Source organism: Aethalodelphis obliquidens, unplaced genomic scaffold (genome assembly GCF_003676395.1).
Source record: "Aethalodelphis obliquidens isolate GAN/ISIS:26980383/991018 unplaced genomic scaffold, ASM367639v1 scaffold75, whole genome shotgun sequence".
Taxonomy (NCBI): domain Eukaryota; kingdom Metazoa; phylum Chordata; class Mammalia; order Artiodactyla; family Delphinidae; genus Aethalodelphis; species Aethalodelphis obliquidens.
Window position 1 is genome coordinate 3,266,302 of NW_020838019.1, and position 24,811 is coordinate 3,291,112.

Consider the following 24,811-nt stretch of genomic DNA (forward strand, 5'->3'; position numbering starts at 1 on the left):
TGAGCCATGGCCGCTGAGCCTGTGCGTCCGGAGCCTGTGCCCCTCAATGGGAGAGGCCACAACAGTGAGAGGCCCACGTACCGCAGAAAAAAAAAAAGAACAATACTCAGAATGTTCGTGCCCTTGACTGTATGTAAGTGAGGCCTCAATTAAAAGGGGTCAACATGGAGGGATCTTCCCCAGATGTAGAGACAGCAGAGACCCCTCCCTTGGGGAGGCTCCTGCACCGGCCCTGCGTCACGCACGCCCTCTCCACAAGGACATGATGAGCTGAGGACACCCTGCAGGAAGACAGACCAAAGCCAGACCAGCAGAACTGAGAGCCCTCAAACCAACCTCAGGTTTCTAAAATCTGGGTCAGTCAGACAAAATTCTGGGCAACTTCTCACCTCAGTTCTCCAAGCCAAGAAGCGGTGTGATTTGGTGTCTCCCACGGCTGTGGAGACAAGGCCAGGCCACTCCGAGGCCCAGCAGGCCTCGGTGCGCTGAGGCCCCCTCCCTCTCCGGGAGCAGGAAGGGAACCGGCCGACGTTTATTATTCGCCGGCAGCGAGACTGACTGCAGGCCTCCTTTGCCCACACTGAGCCATTAGCTCGTAATGGCCCCGAAGGCTCCCTCAGTCACAGACCCGGGCCAGAGCTCGTGGGCTCCAACACCAAAGATACTAATGACTACCACATTGCCGAAATAAATCATCAGCACTCAGAAGGGGCTCCGGCCAGGCCGGCAGCTTCCAAACTTCATTTCACGAATTTCCCCTTAATACTTGGCTGCCTCGGTGGCAAGGCGGTCCTCGGGTGGACACATCATCAGCGAATTTCTCTGATACAGTGTTTATAAAGGAAAGATGGAAAGAAGAAAAACAGATGACTATTAATCTATACAACGCTGCAGGATTCCACATAGGTGGAAATTTGGAGACTGGAGCAAAATCCCCATTTGAGATTCCCCCAGGAGTTTGACGGTCCAGGGCTGGCAGCAGGAAGTGCCCATGGAACGCATCTGGAAAGTGTGTTCCAGGGAACACTGCTCCCTGTAGACAGATGCTCCATAAAGAAGGGGCTCTGTGACCGTATGGGTACAATCTGGCATGGTGTTTGAGCACATGGAGTCTGTAGCCAGATCACTTGGGTCCTAACCCTGGCTCTGACTCCTGCTGGCTGAGTCAGAGAAGCCTTAGGCAGGCTACTTTTGCCTCTGTGCCCCTTGATTTCCTCATCTCTAAAATGAGAGAATAGAGGGGTCTCTCTACCCCAAAGTTCTGGATCCCTGTCACTGTCAGAGGCTGGCTGACATGACCTCTGGCAGGGCAGCCACGTAGGCCACAATGGTGTTCCCTAGACTTGTGCAGTGTACAACCTGAACAACCATACCCTGCAGACCTGAGTGCTGTGGTATTCCTGCCACTCAAAGAATCCCTCTGGCGGCAGATGTGAGAATTAAGTGGAACAGCCGATGTAAAGTGCTCAGAACAGGTCCTGGCACATAAGTAAGTGCTACAGAATTGTTTGCGATCACTATCACCACTGTAATCACCATGATGTTAAAATTCTGAAAGTCCTACAGGAAAGAAATCTGGTTAACGTAGTGACATGCTCACTTACTCCATGCTCGCTTCAGTCATGCCATGGCCAGAGTGTGGTTCCTGGAAGGGCAAATTACTTGCTCAAGGTCACAAAGCACATGAGGGGAGCAGAGACTGGAATCTAGACCTCCTACCTCCCAGGCTGCAGCTCGTTCCCATAAAAGGCTCTCACCCCACAGCCTCCAAAGGCAGCACTCTCTACAAACATCAGTAACACAGAGGTCTGTCCAGGGAAGCTGTGAGCAGGCCTCTGAGTCCCAGAGAAAGCTCCAGGCTTCTCGCTGGGCCCTGCTGCCCCATGGGTCCATGCTCAGACCTTGGGACCTAAAGGCAACACCCAGGAACACAGAAGCAGCTGGAGAGCATCCTCCCAGCCTGCCTGACTTCTTGGAGGAGGCAGGAGCCAGGGTCTCTTTCCTCGACACTCCTGGGGCTCTCCCCAGACCCCAAGCTGCCCTCTTCTCCTTCCTCAGCATCGTCTCCCCTGGCACGCAACCCATCTCTCTGGTTGACCTGAAGTTCTCAATCTACAAACCTTAACTTTGGTCATCACGTCTTGTTCTACCTCTGAATCAACTCTGATTCTGGCAATGCATCTTACACACGGTGCTCAGCTATTATTTGAGTGGGACTGAATTTCCAGGCCATAATACTATCCCAGCCTAGCCTCCCCAGGCTTCCTTCACTGGACTAGAGATGCTCAGTATTACTCCCTAGAGGCCTCAAAAATAATAGAGCGAGGGGTCAGAGTCTAGTTCATCACTGCCTCTGCCAGGAAGCCCTCCTTGACTTCTCCAGGCCACCTGTTTCAGCCTTCCTTGAACACTATTCTCTCTGACAACCAACCCCACCAGCCTGCACATTACCTAACTGCCCTCACCCTCATCCTACTGCCAGGCCCTTGAAGGCAGGGTCTGATGAGGACTTATTCATCTCTTCCCTCCCCTCCAGCGCAGAGTACAGAGCTGGGCACTGGGAGGTTATCACAACGGAAGATGCCCAGAGCCTTGACAACCCAGGCTGGGGTTGTGGGGGGTGTCAAGAAGGGTGGTACAGGAGCAAGTGGGTCAGCTGGCAGGCCACGACGCTATCCTGCAGACCACGGCGAGCCCAGTGAGGCTCGGGCGGGTGCCAGTCTCAGCAGAACCTTCCACTTCACTTATCATGGGAGCAGAAGCAGAACCCGGAAGCCCCACCCAAGTGCCACCCGCCCAGGAAAACAGGGGCCCAAGCAGAAGGCTCTGCAGGCTGGGTTTGGACCAAATTCCTTCTCAGCGGCCGTACATTTCCAGCATACAGGAATTGCTTCTGCCGATTCAAAACCAGGTCAGAGAAAACCGTCTCTCGTTTCCGGCAGGGGTGAGCGTTCCTCCCGGGGAAGGGCTCCGCAAAAGTCTCCAAACTGAGCACAAGAGACAAGTGGGAACCAAGCCTCATTCCCTCGGTGGCCCCGCGGCTGCCAAAATTACTGACAAACTGACCTACAAAGAGAGTTTCTATTTTATGAGCAAACCCCAAAGGTTAACAGCAGAGCCGCCAGCGGGCGATCCACACGGAGGAGCGGATGCTTCCCCAGCAGCACCCGCGTGGAGCCTGGGCACCTCAGCTTCGTGGAGAAACGTGTCTCTGAAATGCCAAGGAGAAAGGGAGAAGCGAAGGAGGAGCTTCCAGAACCGCGGCTCAAGGGTAGAATCTGGATGTGAGGACACCAGCCCATCGCCAAGATAGCCTCTCTGTCCCAAAGCTGTGGGTCACAGCCACTGTCAAGGGCTGGCTGAAGGCACCTCTGGCAGGGCTGCCATGCAGACGGAATGGTGAAGGGTGTTCCCCAGAGCTGTGCAGTATACAACCTGCACAACCATACCCTGCAGGCCTGAGCCCTGTGGGGTGCCTGCCACGCAAAGCATCTTGCGCCTACATAGTGCTGGTTTCGTGGGCCTGTGACCCGTGTAGCAGCACAGGGGCCGGAATTTAGGAGGGCCCTGCACTTGGTTTGATATCCTCCTGTTGTCATCTTGAAATTCTTCATTTTCTAACACAGGGCCCTGCATTTTCATTTTGCACAAGTTACGGAGCTGGTCCTCCCTCCATGTTTGGGAGCACCAGGGCCACGCCAACAGTGTGGACACAGAGAGAAGGACTGAGCAATTAACCAGTGGATTCATCACTGAGTAACTGATAGAAAAAAGTAAGAAAATATCCAGCCTCCATCCCTCCTCATCCTCCAAGTCATCCAAATGTGGGCCCTGCCTCTGAGGCTTGCCAGGGGCAGGGCTGGAGGAGCCCTGGTGATGGGCAAGGGCACACGGGTGCCAGAAAGCTCCAAGGCTTGTGCCCTCATGCAGGAAGAAGCTTTTGATAGCAAGGAACCCATTTGAGACTAAAGGCCCTTGGGTTTTTTCATGTTATACCGGTGTCTGAGCTGCAAGAAAAGCTCCTGGATTTTGACAGAGGGTAAGTAACAAAAAGCAAGTCAAAGAATACAGGCAGGCAGGAAACAGGGCCATGTTGGCAACCCACTGACTGAGCGAGCACCTAGGTCCCTCACCACTGACCCTCAACCAAGACGTGAAGCGCCAGTTGCCCCTGACATCTCATCAGACCTGCTGGCAACCTGGGACAGAGCATCCGTCCCATCTAGAAGATGAGCCTGAGGTTCATCGAGGTCTGGAGAATCACCCAGAATCGCCCACCAGCCCAGGCCTGACATACCACTCTCCTAACTCCGGTACTGGTGTGAGGTCTGAGGACACAGAGTGGCCCAGGGCAGAGTCTCTGACTTTCCCAGCGAAATCTTACACGAAACACCAACTTACACAGCAGAACAGAGCAGAGCTGCTCTCAACCCCCGTGTCCCACCCTCTGGCCCACATCCAGGAGGCCCATGGCCCATGCTTGGAAAGCCAGGATTGCTCAGATCGCAGTTTGAGAACCAGTGAACTAGTGGCCTCATTTCTAGCCTCCATCAATACCAAATACCCGCGTCACCTCAGAGGGTCCCTAAGTCTCACTCCATTTCCGCATCCATACAGGGGGAATACTGGAGCGCTCAGCTCCTCTGAGCACGGTCAGCAGCCCCCTTGTCCTGCAACGTGAGATGATTCTCCCATCCTCAAGCCACAGCAGCTATTCCCCTATGTCTGACCACCAGCACCAATGAGCACTGTGCATCCACCCCATTGCTGGGTGCCAGGACCATTGCACTAACTGGTTTGAGCAAAGCAGTACCCTCTCCCCACTAATGACCCCCAACTTCCCAGATTCCTGGGAGGCTAGTACCTGGGAGGATAAAACCAGAGTATGAAAGAACAATGGAAAATAAAACAAAACTACTCGGATGGAAGCATGGCTAAGGTATTATTCGTTTCCCAAAAAAGTATTATTTTTATCTTGGATGCTGCCTGGCTCCCCTCTCCCCTTGCCAAGAGACTGGAGGCTTCCAGACCATAGCCCTGTTCCTGGGTCTGAGCCACAGTCTCCCAAAGTCCCAGCTCCAGGACTCCTGCCGGGCTGGACCCACCACCAGCAGGTGTGGCATAGACCAGAATTTCCCAAACTTCTCTGATGATACAATCCGGGAGACGCGGGTGGAGGTGCTTGTCAACGACACAGCCTTCCAGGCCCCTCCCCTGGAAACTCTCACCAAGAGGCCAGTCTGGGGGCTCCACCTGTTGAATGAATGAGTAGGGTAATGTGTGTGCAGTGCACGCTCAGTGAGTATTTAAGGGATGAGCAGAGAGACGGCACCTGGGCACGCACAGGCCTGGTTTGCGTTCGCCCCAGTTTCTGGCCATCTGTGTGACCTTGGGCCAGTGCCTGCCCCCCTCTAAGCCTCAGCTTCTGGATGAGCAAAACGGGTCAGGTGGTAGGGAAGCTTCCAGCTCTGACCTCCTCATGGCTTCTGCAGAACAGCAAGACCCTCCCAGACACGGTTCCTAACAAAGAGAGAACTCCAGCTCGCCTTCCCAAAACAGAACTGAGCCTGCCCCACCCCCTTCCACTGCTCAGAGCAGACCATCGGGCCCATCTCTAGAGGGGGCAGGTTGGGGGAGCAGTGCGCAGACCCTCCCTCGGGAGAGCTAAGTTATCTAAAAATAAATGAAGCTTCCTGCGCAGCCCCAAGCCTGGAAGCCTGCGAGCTGGGCGAGGTGCCTTCCTGCAGACACTCACTCGTCAGTACATTGCCACTCTGAAAACGGAGTCATTGTCAAGGGCGGCGGGGATACTGGAGGAAGGCCCCGCTGACGGGCAGTGGAAGCCAAACTCACAAGGGTCAGTTTTCAGCTCACAGCTTAAGCCATGCCGCCCCGGCTGTGAAACAAGGAGAGATGCGCTAGCGACAACACTTACAGACCTGCCTCGCGCGGAAAACAGGGGGAGCCGGGAACAGAGGCTCCGAAAGGTGTTTCCTCCACCCAGTAATGGGAGGAATAAGAAAGGCTGAGCCAGCGTCACTACATCACTACGTGCTCGATGGAAATGAGCGGGGCCGCTGAACAGGGTCTGGGCGCCACTCTGAGTGGGGACGGGAGGGAAAGGGCTGCTCTCACAGCTGACACACCCCCACTATTGTCACAGCAGTGACAAAAGTGCCAGGGAAAACCAAGCAGCTATCGGGCAAGTTGCAAACGGAATAAAAATGTCAAAAGCATACATATGAGTAAACTTCCTACAGGAAAGTCCCATCATATGGGGGTCAGAATGAGAGCAATAGAAAGGGCTCTTTCGTCTCCTACGCAGCACCGGCAACACTCACCAACGCCACAGAAAAGGGACACGTGGTGCGACACAGCACAGAAGCAGGGGATGCGGTCAGGAAGAAATGAGACGGGGCCAAGAGAAGCCGGCTTCAGTAAGGAAGCAGCGCATGTCAAGCACACGGCTAGGATCCAGAAAACACTTGCTGTCGAGTGGAGAGGAAGGGAATGAGTACAAAGTGCGGCAACAAGCCGGTGCACCAGGGTCCCCACCAGCTCAACCATCCCTGGCTGTAGGCTGGTGGCCTTGATGGACCAGGAGGTCTCCCCTTGTGCTCTGGATCTAGGGAAGGGCCACGGCTCCAAGCCCAGGGGGAGGATCTGTGAGCAGGAAGTTCAGGGCAGAAACTCTTTGCCAGCAGGTCAGGAACTATTTCAGTATTTTAAGAAACAGTACAGTGGTACTGGTGCATACCACGTAAATCCCAACCAACCCTCCACCAAGTGCCCAGACACAAGTGTCCCGAGCTGGGTTAGAACAGGGTGAGGGACATGTTCCGACTACCTTTTTATTCATCCATTCATGTGCTTCGAGGAGCAATGCTCCTGCCATCCAGAGAGATAACCCCAAGCCTCCAAGCAGACAAGCAGAGGTTGCGCAAACTCTGCAAAGGCCATTCGAATCCGAGCAGGGTCCAAACAGAAGGGTTCTACAGGGGGTGAAGGCCGCCAACAGGTCACCGGGAGAAAAAGCTGAACCGCCCCAGGAGTGAGGGACAGAACGAGAGATCTGAAACCAGATTCTGATCCTGATGCTGCAGATAGAAGCCCAAGAATGTTTTACAGTGAGATGCTAAATCTTTCTTTTTTTTTTTTTTTTGGTAAAACAGATCTTGAGGGCACATGCTGAGACAGCCGAAGCTCTTCATGCAGGCAATGCTGAGGGGGGGTGTGTCTGTGTGTGTGTTTGTATGTGTGTCTGTATCTTTTAGGAGGCTACCCCTTATTAGAAATCCTTCATGAAACGTCGCCCAGGGAAGTGCTTTTGCAGCACCCGTACGCTTGAAAGGTGCCTCTTGTGGCTCACTGCAGCCCTGTGTGTGGAGAACAGCCCACAGAATTCCAAGCACGTGGACACAGGAAGATAACTGGGCACAGTGTGGACAGAGGACCTCACCCTCAGCATGTTCTAAGGACTCAATGTTACCAGTAGAAACAATGATTTCTCCTAAAGCTACAGGCCCTTTCCAGTGCTTGTTAACGTTTGATGGGACTCCAACCCTAATCAAGATCCTGAGGACAGGGCTTCCCTGGTGGCGCAGTGGTTGAGAGTCCGCCTGCCGATGCAGGGGACACGGGTTCGTGCCCCGGTCCGGGAAGATCCCACATGCCGCGGAGCAGCTGGGCCCGTGAGCCATGGCCGCTGAGCCTGCTTGTCCAGAGCCTGTGCTCCGCAACGGGAGAGGCCACACAGTGAGAGGACCGCGTACCGAAAAAAAAAAAAAAGATTCTGGGGACAGATCATGAAAACTGAAGTGGCTGCTGGAAGCCAGGTTTGTGCTACAGAGTCTCTTGCATTTCTACCAGCCCCTAAAACTTTAAAAGGAGCAGCCCATGGAATCCTCTTCCCAGAGTGAAAGGGTTGGGCAGCAGGGTTGTTTTAGTCCCTGAAATCAATAATAATTCTGCTTCTTAATAGGTCCGTAATTAATTCACACATTCAACTGTTCGGTCCAGAAATATGTTTGTGTTGACAATTTTGCATTCGGTGCTTTGAAAACAATCTGTCATGGTTTTATTTGCCTCACCGCCCCAGAAACATCACCACTTTCCAGTATCCACCCAAGTGCTACAATTCCACTACAGTTGCCTGAGACTCTGCTGGTGCCAACTAGGGAGGGGGCTCAGAATGCCCAGGTGGGAAAAGTGAGGTTTGTGCAAGAGCTATCCTCCTTTGAAGGGACAAGACAACCAGATGACCAGTCGAATCCTGGTTTGCTCCCTCCCAATTCCCATGACAGCTTCCAGCACTCGGCTGCGTGGATTTGAGATCATTCTACCACCCCACATCTCCAGCACTGCATCACTGCATCGCTCCCTAACCCTCAAGCACCAATACTGGCCCACACTTGCCAACTTTTGGTTCATACCATCAGTGCACCTAGGTGATATGTCAGGTAGGACCCCACCCCGGCTTTCTTCATCACCTCCTAAGGAGATAAAATCAGAGTGACAAGGATCACTAGGGGGAAAAAACAAAAGGCAAAGCTGGACGGATGCAGAAACAAGGTGTCATTAGTATCAACCTTTACACTGGGTGCTGCTGGGCTCGATTTATGACTGCCACCAACCAGTGAGTCCAGGGTCTCACACAGCCCACTGTTCTCTCCCCTTGCAAAAGAAGAGGAGGGGGGGAAGGAGGAGGGTCCTCAAAATGGTCCTGGCCCAGGTCTGAGCTACAAACCTCCAGTCTAAGCTCCAATGTCCCCACAAGCCCTTGGACCCAGCAACCTTGCAAAAACGTCGCTGTGGAATAAAGCAATGTTTTCCAAATGTTCCCGAGACGCTTAGTTGCCTATTCAGTTTCCAGATTTCTCCCCTGGACATAATTTTCTCTATTCCTCCAGCTAAGTACAAATAAAAGCCCTGGACATTATGAAAGAAACATAAGAATATTCTGAAAGGTGGAGAAAAGGCAGCAGAATAGCCAGGGACACTGGGACCCAACAAACGACATGGTAGTGAGTACCCTGGGTTTTCCTTTTGCTTCATATATCTCAGATTGGAGCTCAAGCAGTTGGCAACCAGGAAACGCCGACAGATAAGATTTTAAAAGCCCCTAGAAAAGCCTGGGCTCTCTAGCTAAAGGACCAGAAAAGGTATACAGCCTGGCAAGACAGAAAACTTGTAGACAATAACAGCTTGCTCCAACCAAACCCATAGAAAAGGTTTTACCTCCTCCCTACCCATTCAAGCAAAGGCTGAGCAGGGCACCTAGATTTCCATGCTCTTAAGGCTGTAACAAGGCATCCAATACCCCATATCCATAGAGTGTCAAAAAAGCCTAGTAGGGAGCCAGACTTTCATACTTGCTGGGCAGTAACATGGCCCCTCCTCATGGTGTCACTAGAGACCATCTGGAGAGCCTGAACTTCCACCCCAACCCAGCAGTAGCAAGGTGCACCTACCCATTCTCCTGGTGTCAGGGAAAGTCAGGTGGGGGACAGGAATGAGGCACTCCTCCCACTATTCAAAGAGGTATCAGTGGAGACCTAGTAGGGAGACTAACCTGGAATTCTTCCCATCTCAATCAAAAATCATTTGTCCCACCAAGAACCAGGAAGATCTCAAATTGAATGGAAAAAGACAATCCATACATACGAAAACTGAGATGATTGAGAAGTTACAGTTATCTCTCAAGGAATTTGAAGGAGCCATCATAGACTCCTCCCAACAATTATGAACATGTGTGAAACAAATGGAAAAAGAGAAAGTCTCAGCAAAGAAACAGAAGATAAAAAGAAGCACTAAATGGAAATTTTAGAAATTAAAAAAACAAAGTTTTAAAAAATCAATGATGGGCTCAACATCAGAAGGGAGGAGGGAAACAGAGGTAAGAATTGGCAAACTGGAAGACATAACAAAAGAAAGCAAATAGATTTTTTTTAATGAAAAGAGCCTCAGAGATTGATGAGACTTTAACATTCATGTGGTCAGAGTCCTAGAAGGAGAGGAGAAAGGGGGTGAACTTAAAAAGTACTCAAAAGAAAAGAAAGACAAAGGAAAAAATTTGAGAGCAGAGAAAGAAAAATGACACCTTACCACAGTGGAAAAATAATTCAAATGACAGCAGATTTCTCATCAAAACCCATGGAAGCCAGAAGAAAGTGGTATAATATTTTTCAAGTGCTGAAAGAACTGGCAACACAAAATTTATATCCAGCAAAACTACCAATCAGGGATGAAGGGGAAATCAAGACATCCTCAGATGAAGAAAACTAAGAGAATTTGTCACCAGAATGCCTACTGTAAAAAGAAAAAAAGAAAAAAAAAAAAGAAAGCTAAAGGAACTCCTCTAAATAGAAAAGGAAATGATACAAGAATTCTTGTAAGTAGGAAGAAAACACGGTAAACAAAATTATGGTAAATACAATAATTTCTCTACCTCTTTTGAGTTTTCTAAATTATGTTTGATGGTTGAAGCAAAAATTTACCACTATCTGATATGGTTCTAAATATTTGCAGGAGAAATGTTCTCAACAATTAGATTATAAATACGGTTTATAATCTGGTTGTCTTTACCAGTTCACTTGAACTGGTAAAATGATGACACCAGAAGACTTTGGTAAGCTATGTTTATATAATGTAATGCCTAAGTAATCATTTTAAAAGTTGTACAAAAAGAAACACAACAGGTTAGCCAAAATGAAATTCTTGAAAATATTCAAGTAACCCACAGGAAGGCAGGAAGTAGAAAACAGAAATGAAAAGCAGAGAAAACTGACAGAAAACAAATATAAAATGGCAAACTTAAGCTCTAACATATAATTAATTACATTAAATATTAATGGTCAAAATATACAAATTAAAAAGACAGATATTGACAGAATGAGGACAGGGAGTAGCCCACCTATATTCTATCTACAAGGAACTCACTTAAAATATAACAATATAGGGCTTCCCTAGTGGCGCAGTAGTTGAGAGTCCGCCTGCCGATGCAGGGGACACGGGTTTGTGCCCTGGTCCAGGAAGATCCCACATGCCGCAGAGCAGCTAGGCCCGGGAGCCATGGCCGCTGAGCCTGCACGTCTGGAGCCTGTGCTGCGTGGCGGGAGAGGCCACAGTGGTGAGAGGCCACGTACCGCAAAAAAAAAAAAAAAAAATCAATCAGTATAATCCACTATATTAACAGACTAAAGAAGAAAAATCACATGGTCATATAAATAGCTGCAGTTTTTAAAAAATTGACAAAATTCGGGCTTCCCTGGTGGCGCAGTGGTTGGGAGTCTGCCTGCTAATGCAGGGGACACGGGTTCGAGTCCTGGTCTGGGAAGATCCCACATGCCGTGGAGCGGCTGGGCCCGTGAGCCACAACTACTGAGCCTGCGCGTCTGGAGCCTGTGCTCCGCAACAAGAGAGGCCGCGACAGTGAGAGGCCCACGCACTGCGATGAAGAGTGGCCCCCACTTGCCATAACTAGAGAAAGCCCTCGCACAGAAACGAAGACCCAACACAGCAAAATAAATTAATTAATTAATAAACTCCTACCCCCAACATCTTCTAAAAAAAAAAAAAATTGACAAAATTCAACACCCACTCATGATAAAAACTCTTAGGAAAACAGAAATAGAGGAGAAGTTCCTTAACCTGGTAAAGAGTATCTATAAAAAACCTACGGGCTTCCCTGGTGGCACAGTGGTTGAGAGTCCGCCTGCCGATGCAGGGGACACGGGTTCGTGCCCCGGTCCGGGAAGATCCCACATGCCACGGAACAGCTGGGCCCGTGAGCCATGGCCGCTGAGCCTGCGCGTCCGGAGCCTGTGCTCCGCAAAGGGAGAGGCCACAACAGTGAGAGGCCCACGTACCGCAAAAAAAAAAACCTACACCTGTTATTATATATGATGGTAAAAGACTGATGCTTTGCCCCTAAATTCATAAACAAGTCAAGGATGTCCACTCTCACCACTCTTATTCAACATAATGCTGGAAGTTCTAACCGGAGCAAAAAGCAAGAAGAAGGAAACAAAAGGCGCACAGATAGGAAAAGAATAAACAAAACTGTTGCTGTTCACAGATGACATGATTGTCTGTGTAGAAGATCCCATGGAATCTACCAAAAAAACTCCTACAATTGAGTTGAGCAAAGTCAAGGGGTACAAAATCAACATTCAGAAACCAACTGTAGGGCTTCCCTGGTGGTGCAGTGGTTGAGAGTCCGCCTGCCGATGCAGGGGACACGGGTTTGTGCCCCGGTCTGGGAATATCCCACACGCCGCAGAGCGGCTGGGCCCGTTAGCCATGGCCGCTGAGCCTGCGCGTCAGGAGCCTGTGCTCCGCAACGGGAGAGGCCACAACAGTGAGAGGCCCGCGTACCGCAAAAAATAAAAACAAAAATAATAAAACAATTTTGAAAAAGAACAATAAAAAAGGAGGATTCAGTCTGATTTCAAGACTTAAACAGCTATAGCAATTAAGACTGTGTCATATTGACAGAGGAATAGACACATAGATCAATGCAACCCAGAAACAGATCCTCACAAACATGCCCAACTGATAATTAACAGTTCAATGGAAGAACTATAGTCTTTACAAAAAATGGTCCAGGAGCAACTGGACGTGGGGGTGGGTGGTACTCAACCCAAATTTATATAAAAATTAACTCAAAATGGATCATGGACTTAAATGTAAAATTATAAAAGTTATTTGAAAAAAATAGGAAAAAATCTTTGGGATTTAGGATTAGGCATAGAGTTCTTAAACTGGAAACCAAAGACTTGGAGCCATAAAGGAAAAATTGATAATTTGGACTTCATCAAACTTTAAAACTTTTACTCTACAAAAGACCCACTTAAGAAGATGAAAAGACAAGCTACAGACCAAGAGGAAACGTCTGCAAACCACATATCTGACAAAGGACTAGTATCTAGAATATCCAAGAACTCCAAACGTCAACCACAAAAAAGTAAACAATCCAATTAGAAAATAGGCAAAAGATATAAAAATGCTTTTCATCGAAAAGGATAAACAGGGCTTCCCTGGTGGCGCAGTGGTTGAGAGTCCGCCTGCCGATGCACGGGACGCGGGTTCGTGCCCCGGTCCGGGAGGATCCCACGTGCCGCGGAGCAGCTGGGCCCGTGAGCCATGGCCGCTGAGCCTGCGCGTCCAGAGCCTGTGCTCCACAACGGGAGAGGCAACAGCAGTGAGAGGCCCGCAAAAAAAAAAAAAAAAAAAAAATGATAAACAGATGGCAAATAAGCCCATGAAAAAATGTTTAACATCATGAGCCATTAGGGAAATACACATTAAAACCACAATAAGATATCACCACCTACCTATCAGATTGGTTAAAATTAGAAATAGTGACAAACCGAACGCTGGTGAGGATGTGGAGAAACTTGCTGGTGGCAACGTAAAATGGCACAGCTACTCTAGAAAAGTTTGGCAGTTCTTAAAAAGTCATACATCCAAGTGCTATAGGCCCAGCAACTGTACTCCTGGAATTTATCCCAAAGATCATGTAGACTTACATATGATTCCATTTATATAACATTCTTGAAATGACAGAAATATGGAAATGGAGAACAGATTAGTGATTTCCAGAGGTTAAGGAAGGAGCGGGGGCAGGATGCAAGTGGCTATGGCTTTAAAAGGAAAGCATGAAGGATTCTTGCGTGATGGGAATGTTCTGTAGCTGGAAGTGTACGGGTGTCAATATCTTAGTTGTGATACTGTACTTCTCATTTTACAAATTGTTACGGTTAGGGGAAACTGAATCTCCAGTTATCTCAAAATTAAAAGTTTAATTTTTTATAGTTAATAATTTTATAAGGATGAAAAGAGGACCATAAAAATCTTTAAAAGAAGGTGGGGTGGGAGCACCACTGTGCTTCCCCAAGCTCTCTGGCTTGAGGCATAGGAACTGTGAGGGAAAGGACATGGGGTTGCCAGGTTAAATACAGGATAGCTGGTTAAATCTGAACTTCAGATAAGCAACACATAACTTTTTAGCCTAAGTATGTCCCATACAATATTGGAGACACACTTAGACTAAAAAATTATTTGTTGTTCATTTGGAATTCAAATTTAACCAGCCGGCCTGTATTTTTATTTGCTAAATCTGGAAACCCTAGGAGGGAAGTACAGGATACAGGCATCTGGAGGCAGCTGGGGGCTGTAGACTGAAAGGGGGAGGGTGGACCCAGGGAGGAGTAAGAAAGACTTAAGGAGAGAGGCCAGACAGCAGGCAAAGGGATGCCGGGGGACCACAAAGATGCCCCAGACTGGGCAGTGCCTTAAGAGAGGGGGAAGGCAGACACTAGCATGGGAGGTTCCCAAGCTGCTGGGTTTATGGAGCTCTGGTGAAAGGATCCTTTGTGGGTGGTCCACAAAGAATCCAGAAAAAAGGGCAAAAGAGTGGATGCTTGAGTCTCCAGTGCTGATCCGGGCTGGAGGGAGCCTGACAGACCATCCGAGGTTGGGGAGGGGCCCCTTTAGGCACTAGAAGCAGCACTCGATTAACCCCAGGCTGTCCCCTGGGCACCTGGGGCTGCTCTCACCGCGATGTGTCACCACCCTCTAGAATCTCCCCTTCCTGTGGGGGAAGGGCATGCACAGCAGCAGGCTCAGGTGTCCAGGTCGGTGGGCAGTCATGCATCTGATCAAAACTAAAACTAGTCCGGGCCCTCGCTCTCAGCCAAAGTCACCTCCTAGCCAGGCCATTGCCGGTCATACATTTTTACGCTGCTCCTGGACACACGTGGTTGCCCCTTCTCTTCTTCACAGAACATATCACTTTCTGAAAGAGTCGGGATTTTTAATTTGTTTTCTTGTTTAACAGTTGATCCCCACTAGCTCCAGGATTGCAGGCACTTGGTCTGTCTTACTGCAACATCTACGCCTAGTACCTGGCACAGAGTAGGTGTTCAGGAAAGAAAAAAAAGTGCTGAATGAATGAAGGAGTAAATGAATAAACCCGTCTGATGAAAGCTACCCCTTCTGGAGCTATCCTGCAGGCACAGCTCCTTGGAACTTGGTAAAGGCAGAGGGCCAGTCTTCATCCTCCAGGAAGCCCTCAGCAGCAACCTCTGAGCTGCCACGGACTGGCACCTGGGATTGTAGGCTCAGCGTGGTCACAGAGGGGCTCAGTCCATCCTCTCTAAACAAGGGCTCTAGCAGCAGCGTCATTATCTTTAATGAGTCCCTGCCACAGGGACTAATAATAATAATATTAATATTAATAGCTACCACTTACTAAGAACTTACATGTGCTGGGCACTTGTCATATATTTTAAGTCATTAATTCTTCAAACAGCCCCCAAAAGGTAGGGGTGGTGACCCTCTACTGTTTGTGCAGCCCCCTCCTTGTGAAAAATAGATACCCTTTCTCTTTTCAAGATCACCCTCCCCATTCCCACTGTGGGGGGACGAGGGGCAGATACTGGCCCACCTCAGCGTCCAGGGAGGGTGGGTAGTGCCAGCGCAACCAGTCAACCCACTCCAACTCCCTGGCTACAATGATTGCCTCCTGGGCAGCTTTAGGACACTTCTGAGGCAGTAAGCCTTGGTCCTGAAACCTCTTCTGCTGATGAAGAAGCACATGCCCCTCTTTGCTGGGACCACTGAGTGGGGAGCTGCTGTCTGTCACTGGCACCAGGGGATCCCACCTGGGAATGAAGGCAACAAAGAGAAAGCAGAGCTGAGAGGAGGTGGAAGAAAGATAGATTGGTGATGACTTTCTTAAAAACCCCTGGATCCAGCCATGCCTGAAGCCAGCTACCTAATGTATCCCCAGACTTTTCAGTTACATTAGCCAATAACTCTCTTTTGAATGTTGTAGTCAGTGTGAGTTGCATCCCTGACGTGTCACTGAACGAGACCTGCCTAAACTGCTATGTTAGTACAGCTATGTTAAGATGAGGGCATTTTATAGATGTGGAGCTGAAGCATACAAAAGGCCAAATAACTTAGTTAACCATGAGCTGGAAGTGCTCTTAACCACTCTGATTCACTGTAGAGTTCTACATTCTATGTGTGTGTGCACACGTGTGCACGTTTCTAATTAATATTCATATCTACAAAAGATTGAGCAAACTGTTGGTGCTTAATAAAGATCTTCTGGATAAACTAAAATCAGTAACTTCCTAATAAAGCGTCTTTGTTTAGAAAACACTCCCATCAGCAACCCTGGATTCTTACTGCAAGTCAGGATCATGACTCACAGTGTGTCTTTGGGGAATCACTTCCCTTCTCCCTGCCTCGGTTTCCCCAGGGAAATGGGCTGGAAACTGCACCCGGTGGGGCATCTGTGAGACCGGTCAGCCAGTGAGGGACACCCCGACTCCTTCAGGGCAGGGATCTGCAGTCAGAAGAGGAGGCCTCCCACTTCCTCCGCACTGAAGCCCAGGGACCTGTGACGAAGGGAGCCCTGGACAGGCATCCACAGCCCAGTGTGAGACTCTGGCACCTACTAGGAGCTCAGAACAGAGCAGGCCAAGCCCTGGGGTTGCAGGGCCCTTGTTTTCTGCCGTCACTCCAGTGAGGCTCAGCCAGAAGCAGATGCAAGGGAAACTGCTCACATGTCAGCTGCGCCCAAGCAGCCAAATGACCGTAAAGGGCATCCAACAAAGTCAACTCAACAACACAGGCCTCCAAGTCCACGGCACGGAGAGCACGTGAAGAAGGCCGTGCCTGCGGGCTGGCCCATCAAGATGGTGCCAAGGCCCCAGGCCCTGACCCTCCAGGACTGGCTCCGTCGCTATCTCTTCTCCATCCTTCCTCTGCTCCCTGCTGGCTCTCTCCTCTTAGCCTAGAAACATACTCTGGTCTTTCCCTCTTCAAAATGCAAAAGCTTCCTCTGACCCTTGGACCCCTCGGCTCCTGTTTTCTGCCCTTCCTTCCCAGTCTGGAACCTGGAAATTCAAGTCTACACTGCTGGTCTCCCCACCTCTCCTCAACCTGTTCCTCCGTCTGATTTCATGGACGATGGTCATCCTCAGGACAGTCCAGCAGACCCCATTCAGCCTGCCTCCACGGGCCTCTCTGTGGCCCCTCACGCTGCTGCCCAGAAGCACTTTGCTGTCTGGGTATAGATGACCCCACGCTCCTCATGCCCCTCCCTTCTCCCAGCTGCCTCACCATCTGTGCTGAGGCCTTCGAACCTCTCCTCCAGCCAAGGCCTTCCTCCTGAGCTCCCCACCCATGCGGCCAACTGCTGGCCAGACACCAACATTCAGATAGGCCACAGGCAGCTCCTGCAAGGCCAAATTGCCAACAAACTCGAGCTAGCTAAGTGTGATGGGCCTCCAGGTGTAGGCGTTAAGAGGATTCCAGGCTCTGAAATCACACTGCCTGAGTTCAAATCCCCCACCTGCAGCTTACTGACACTGGACACATGCCCTCAATTCCCCGTGTACAAAATGGGGAGAACAACAATGCCCCTCTCATAAGCTGTCGCGGGGTTAAATGTGATAACACATGTAGATATTGGCAGCAGGGCCTGATACTCAGTAAGTCCTGTTAGATGGTAACGATCCCTACTGGAATCATCACCTTCTTTGCTAACCCCCAATAGCTCTTCTTCAGGCATGGTATCATCTTCTACCCGTCACTCAGAAGCTGGTCGCCTGGGACCTTGGAGTCATTCCTAACTTCTCTTACTTCCCATTTCCATTCAATTCCCAAATCCTGCTGGTTTTGCCTCTCAAGTGTTTCTCCAAGCCACACCCTCCTAACCAATATCCTCATCTTCTCTCACCTACTCTACTGCAGCCTTTTCTGTGACCCACCTAACTCCTGCCTCAAAATTTATTCTGTAGTGATACTGAATTGTCTACAATTTCCCCACAAACTACATGGGCCTCTTCTCTATGAACTGGATTATGCTATTTTCTCTGCCTGGAAGGCCCCTCCCACCTTACCTTCCACCTTCTAGGAGCCTGATTAGGTGTCACCTCCTCCTGAAAGCTTTCCTGGAATGCCCAGATTGGGCAACATGCCTGTCCTTTGAGCTTCTGTATCTTAGACTTAGTGACATGATATTAACTTACCCTTTCAGGTTACCCCCTTCCCAACTTGGCTAGCGGTTCCTCACTGAGGATCTCAATCACGTTTACTGAACTGAGGTTACTATTCAAAGAAACCCACCTATGGAGGGCCTTATAAAAAGGATGAAATCGATCAAAATGAGAAAATTTCCACTATTTTAAAATCCAGAAATGACGGATTCTTCATAGACCAAAGTACTTGATCAACAGCCTCCTTAAACCAACCAATGAGATTCAAAGTCAGGGAAAGTAAGTTCCCTCATCCATGGGGGCTGTTAAGGAGGGAAGTGACTGTGCCCTGCCTGGGGGATAAAGAAGGAGGAAGAGAAGAAGGAGAGAGGGGAGGGGGAGAAGAAGAAGAAAGAATTAGATGATAGGCTCTCTGTACAAGCTTGTTATCCTGACAGAACAGTCCCAGAACTTGAAACGTGATCTCTGGGGGCAGAGGGAGACAGTTTTATCACATATTAAGGTTAGACAGATGTTTTGGGTGTGTGGTGTTACCTGAATCAAAAGCACCACAAAAGAGCTAGCACAGCCCTGCTCAGCAAGGTGTGTTCCCAACAGAAAGGCACAGGAACCTTTTTTTCCCTTTCCTTTTCCTTTTCCTTTTCACATGTTTTTCTCTTCAGTCATATTTGAGGGTTTTGGATTTCCCTGGTGTGAGGGCGAAACACTGATTTCCACACCAGACCTTCCTTCCTCTCCAAAAATACTGCAGGCCAGGTCTTCAGCAAGGGTCCTGGGTGTGGAAACAGCCTCAGAAAGAGAGGGTACCTGGTCTGAAAGGTGGGTTTCAACATGTCTCCTGGGATGTGCTTCTTAAAGACTTAGAAGGCAGAAAATCTCCCTCTCTCTCCAACACACACACACACACACACACACACACACACCCTGAGCAGACCCTTCCCCTCTAGGTGGACCAGGGCCCATCCTGCCACAGTATCAGGAAGACAGACAAGAACCACCCGCCTAGCATGGGGGGCATTTTAAAGGCCTGAGCAGGAGGTGGGAGAGGCTGATCTTCCAAATGCCCCCCATTTCTTCACTGCCGACAGCAAAGCCCAGGCCTTAAGAGGCACCCAGGGAAAGAGGCTGACGTGACCAAGAAAATAACATCTTCAGAATGACTAATGCCCCACCGGGACGGGACCAGCTCTGGCCTGGCTGCCTGCCAGAGGGTCCACAGCCACTTTCCAAGGACACGGAGGGCAAACGTCCCTGACAAGTTCCCCCAAGGACTGTCCCTTCCCAGCTCTGCCCCTCCTCGGGGCTCCCCCCAGGGGCCTGTGAAGCCCTGAGTTAGGACACCAGGGCCCAGAGGCTGAGTCACTCCCTTGGGGCCAACCTGGGTCATAGCAAGTTCGTTATTTCAAGGACAAGTTCTCAGACCCCTCGTCCAGCCATCGGCCTGACAGAGACCGGGAGGGGAGAGGTCTGCGAGCGGATGAGGAGATGAGGAGAGAGCAGGCGGACTAGCTTCCCGGGGCTCTGAGGCCCCAAGTGTCCTGGGGGGGGGGCTGTTCACGTCTTGTACAGAACACGCCCAACACACATGGGGAGACGCTCATCCTCCAGCCATCGGGGGGCCCTGCCTCTGGGCCAGGCCCCCCACAAGCCTTCCTCAGCTCTCCCTCAGCAGGCCCCGGGGAGCCCAAGGCGGGGGCCTCCCGCAGAGCCATTTTCCAGGGTGTCGGGGGGGGGCGGATCTCGGGGGAGAGGGGCGCAGGGGGAGGTGAGGAAGGGGCAGCTGGGTGGAGCCAGGTCGTCCCCGCAGGAGGTCACAGAACAGAACTGTGGACTGCTCCAAGTTTTTGATGTGCCTGCTCAGGGAGGGAGTGTCTAAAACCATTTCAAAAGCTGGGGGAAGCCCAGAGAAGGGGGGTCTCATTGTCTGTGGGGAGGGGGGATTTCAAAGGAGACCCCGCCACTGAAAGGTTTCAAAAGACCCTTGCCTTTCGATCAGCTCCAAATCACGCCCTCACCAGCGGCAGCCAGGAGAGGGGTGCTGGGAAAATGTTTCCAAGGAGACATGTCCCTGAGTCATCGTAACTCCCGGGGTCTGGAGGCTGCAAAGCCACGATGAGGCACCCCCCCACCCGCTATAAAAAGGTCAGTTTAGCATCCCCCGGGGGTGGGCTCCCACAGTCCAGGTCCCTGGGGAGGCCTGCCTCAGACCCCCGGTGCCCCAAGTTCATGAGAACGCCACCAAGCTGAACGGCGTCACGTCTATGTGCCGAGTACCCTCGGTGCCACTAAGGGGGGCTTTCACCCCCGCCAGCTCCAGGCAGCCACTCTGGGCTCGGGCCATTTAGCAGGGGAAGCTGTCCACAGGGACACTGGACAGTGTCTACCGGGGCTGCAGCGCCAGCCCCCAGCCAGAGCTCGCGCACCTGCTTCTCTTCCATTCACACCTCCCACAGTCACTCCCGCCACCTTCCCCAAGCCACCAGGGCCAACAGGCACACAGCACAGGCCAAATATAAGTTCCATCACCTCCCTCCTCCCTTCCCTCCCTGCCTCATTCCCTCACCTCTGGACCAGACGGGGCAGGTCTCTGGGTTTTTTTGCTTCTTTTTTTTGCATAATGAGTTTATTTTTTAAAGGCATACAGACAATAAACAAAGCAAACATTCCATCAGATATTAACTTCTCCCAAGTATTATCTGTCCTAGAATCGTTCCATTAAGTTCCAGTCTCTAGACATCTTAAATTCAATAATCATCTTCATCGGATCCATTACTTTTCTTCTGTTGAATTTAACTATTGTTTTCTGTTCGTTGGCTTACTTTTTCAAGGATTTCTATTAAACCTTGTTCTGATACCTTCCCACTTAGTTGTCCATACCGTGCCCTCTCATCCCATTTTCTTCTCCCTCAACACTGCACCCAGATTAATCTCCCCAAAGCACCCAGCTACAACCAGGTCATACTCTGCTCCAAAACCTTCAATGGCTCCCTAGCGTGTAAGCCCAAGGTTGTACACTCAGGTGCCCGCAGGGGCCAGGCAGGGGGCACAAATGAGCAAAGCATCCCCCCAACTCACAACAGGGACTGGTGGGGCCTGTGGTTCCAGCTGCTGCCCAGCTCCCATCAACTGTGCTCTGTGGGAATATGGGCCATGGCTGCCACCTCTCCTGGTTCTCAAGGGAAACCAAATAAAACACCCACCAAGGGGCCCCCAGATTTGGACCCCAGCCTACAGGGTCAAGTCCAAACCTGAATCCCTTAACCTGGGCTTCAAGGCCCTCCATGGTCCAGCCCCAAGCCACCTCCCCACCCTCACTGCCCATGACATTACAACGTGCGATGCCTCCACCCTAGTCAAGTCGGGCTCGTCCACTCCCCAGCCACCTCCTCTGCCCCTGCCTCTGAGCTTTGCTCACCTACAGTCCTCCCACAGATGCTGCTTCCCACCTTCTCAGCCGAACCACAGCACATCCTTCAAGGACCTGCTTCTTCCTTACAATCAGCTCTCCGAGGGCCCTGTTCTCTAGCAACTGTCCTTCATTGCTAAGCTGCTCCCTTTGCCAGGGATGGCCCTAAACCACAGAGAAAACGCCTCCTTACCTTTCAATACCCAGGCCTTCCTGATGGACTTATTTGGATCCAGCAGTCCCTGTTCCGGAAGCATCCACCTCACTACACTGTGCTTACTGGAGGCCCACCAGCCTCCCCCATGGACAGGAAGCCCCTGAGGGTAGGGCTGGGTCTCTCCCACCACAGGCCCTGGCAGGGGAGCCACACACAGTGGAGGGAGCCTGGTTTTTATTCAGACCCTGGCTCTGCTATTTCCTGGCTGGAAGAACTTGGGTAAGTCATTAAACCTCCTCTGTGAGGTGGAGGACTAGAAGCTACGTAAGTACCCGGCCTGTGGTGGGGCTCAGTCCACGGCAGCTGTTAGCATCCTCACCCAGTGTGACCTCCCTCCACTGCACAGAGTGGTGCTGTGGTGTCCTCTGCGGGATGCTGTGAGGTCTCTGAGGGCAGGGGCCATGTCCCCTTCACCCTCTATCACCCACAGGGACCACCCCAGGTCTCTACATGCAGCACATGCTCAACGTTCTTTGATTGATGGAGGTGATGAGCTCAGGGAAGGAAGGGCAGGTGAGGGGGGCAGGGCAGAGAGAGGGGAGATACAGCCCTGCCAGCAGAGGTGCAGCTCCAGCAGGTCCCTGGTCCACGCCTCATGGACATGAGCCAAGGGCCTGCATGTGAGACTTCGTGCAGCTGCACAAACATCTTGCCTGGACACTCAGGCTCTGAGACCAACAGCTCCTTGCTGCCTGCTCTCCAGGTCCCCACACCCCGCGCATCCTGAGAACAGGCCAGCTCACGGCACTGCCGAGCGAGCCTGGTGAGGGGCCCTTTCCAGCCACCAGCCGGGACTTCTTGCAGGACCCCGCCCTCTGCTCACACAGAGACCCAAGTGCCAATCAAACCCTCCTTTCGCATCTTCCACCACTCTAGTTAAGAGCGAGCCCTCGCCTTCCACCTGTGGACACCCAGCTTCCAGGTGCTGCGCAAAAGGAAAGGTGGAAGGGAGAAAGGAGGTGGGGAGAAACACCTTTGACTCACCGTGGTCCAATTAGTCAGCCTCTCGTACTTACAAACAAGAGCGCACATTAACACCTGCTGCAAAAGCAAACGTTTTTAGATATCTTCGTCTTCACCTCCCTGACACTGACGTGAAAGCACGCTCAGCAGCCAGTGACGGACAGAGTAGTTTCCTTCTTCTACTTCAGCAGGGGCCTCTCACACAGAAGGAACTAAAAAGTCACCAGCCTTCCTGTCGGGCTGAATTCCCAGGGTCCCCTGCCCCTCCCGTGCTTCTCATGTCCCCTCGTCATTGAGGGAGCCCCACCAGGCACCCAGTTGTGCTCAGCGCCTTCAGGGGACCTGCCCCGAGTCACTGGGACGCTAGGTACCCAAACTCACTGAGCAGCAGCTGGCGGGGACCAGGGGACCGCAGCCACCCTGAGCACAGCTCCACTGAAGAACGGCCTTATTAGGTACAGTGTGGATGACGGCACAGATGCGGAACAACTCTCACAGGCTGAGGTGGGAGGGAGACTTCATACAACCGACCACTTTGGAAGTGTATTCATCTGTATCTACTGAAGGGGAGCCTACTCATATCCTATGACCCACCAATTTCAGTCGGAGAGATATTCCCATTAAAACCGCATGTGAGTGTCCACCAACGACCCATACAAGAATGGTCACAGCAGCACAGTATTTGAAACAATTCCACAAAGGAAACTACCAGATGCCCATCAGTATGTGTATCAAGAACAGATAAATGGTGATGTGTTCACACAATGGAATATCATACACCCGTGAGAAGGGGCAATGTCCAACCACAGGCGCTAATATGAACAAGCAACAGGCACCAGACACAAGTGAGCAGAGACGTTGCGATCTCATTTACATAAAACGCGAAACAACCACAAGTAACCTATGGTGTCAGCATCACGATGCTGAGGCCCTTCTGTTGGTGGGGGAAAGGGCTGGAGGGGGCCGAGGGGGGGTTCTGGGATGCAGGAATGGTCTGCTTCTTCACCTGGGTGTTGGTTACCCAAGTGTGCTCAGTTCGTGAGGATCCACTGAGGTGGACCTTTTTTTAATGTACACGATCAAGGGTTTTGTAAAGCAGCAGTCTGTTGGCACGGCTGTTGTTAAGACTCTAATGAGAACGTATGAGAGGCAGAAAAATGGAGAGAAAGTCAGGGTCGGGATGCTCAACCCAGGCCTGATCTTTCATCACTCAGACTGCGGGAGTCTTGGAGAAGGTGATCACGCTTCCGCCAAAGACCCAGGGCACCAAGATTCCAGAAGTTCTCAAGGCCCTCACTGCCAAACCCACCCCCTGGGCTAGCCCCATGCCACCAGAAATCCGCTGTGCCCTCTCTTATAGCAAGGGCCTCCCTAGCCGCCAGGGAGACCACAGCCACCCACAGAAGGCAAGTAAGACCTCAAGGCTTCCCTCCATCCCTCGGGCCAAGTGGGAACACGATGGGACTTGGAAAGCTCCCTTCTTTAAAGGCTGAATTTCCCAAAGTCCAAGACCGCTTGAAGAGGAATGGGAAAAGCAGCGGAATAACTCTGTAAGCATTCTGTTTTGACAATGTGCCTGAGGAATTCCCCACGTTTCGTGGGGAAACGTGAGCAGTTAAATCTATTTGATGCCATGACATACGAAATTGAAGCGTAATTGCCCCTGAGTGCTTGACAACTGGAAAGCACTTCATTCCAGAAATGGAGGGAAATTTATGCTGGGAAATGGAAGAGACTGTCAAAAGTTGGACTGCAATGGGAGTGGAGCCGCGCGAAAAGAAGGTTCGGGTGGAGAAAGTGCTCCAGTTCTGACGTTTTTAGTCCCATTTGAAACGTCGCAGAAACAGCAGCAGTGACTCTATCCTTTGAGCTACAAGCCAGTGAAATGATGATTGGAACCAAACATTTCAACCCCGAGGAGCGGCCGCAGCACAGGTAGGAGGAGACGCGTGCTTACCAATCATGTGGTTGGCAACGTGGATTTGGATCTCTCTCTCGTTCTCGAAGGTCATCTGACACTTGATGCACTGGTACGTCTTCTTCTGTTTGGAAACCAAAAGGAAAGGAATTAGACAGCCAGGGTGCAGAACAGAGCAGAAAGCAAAAGTTCCTGGAGGCCGTGGCTCAAGACTTCCCAGAATGGCTCTGATCCACTCCCAGTTCTCTCCAGGCCATTCTCTTCCCACCTGCCTCTGCATCCAGCTCAGATTC

At 50.9% G+C, this 24,811-nt stretch overlaps 1 protein-coding gene across 1 annotated transcript in view; it reads right to left on the reverse strand.

Annotated features, from left to right (window-relative positions):
• The window catches only part of ZNF423 (zinc finger protein 423), a 269,850-nt gene that overhangs the window by 103,328 nt on the left and 141,711 nt on the right, over positions 1–24,811 (reverse strand). The window contains exon 4 of the mRNA XM_027092155.1: positions 24,558–24,642. Coding sequence (XP_026947956.1) covers positions 24,558–24,642 — 85 coding nt within the window. The remainder of the gene's footprint in view (positions 1–24,557; positions 24,643–24,811) is intronic.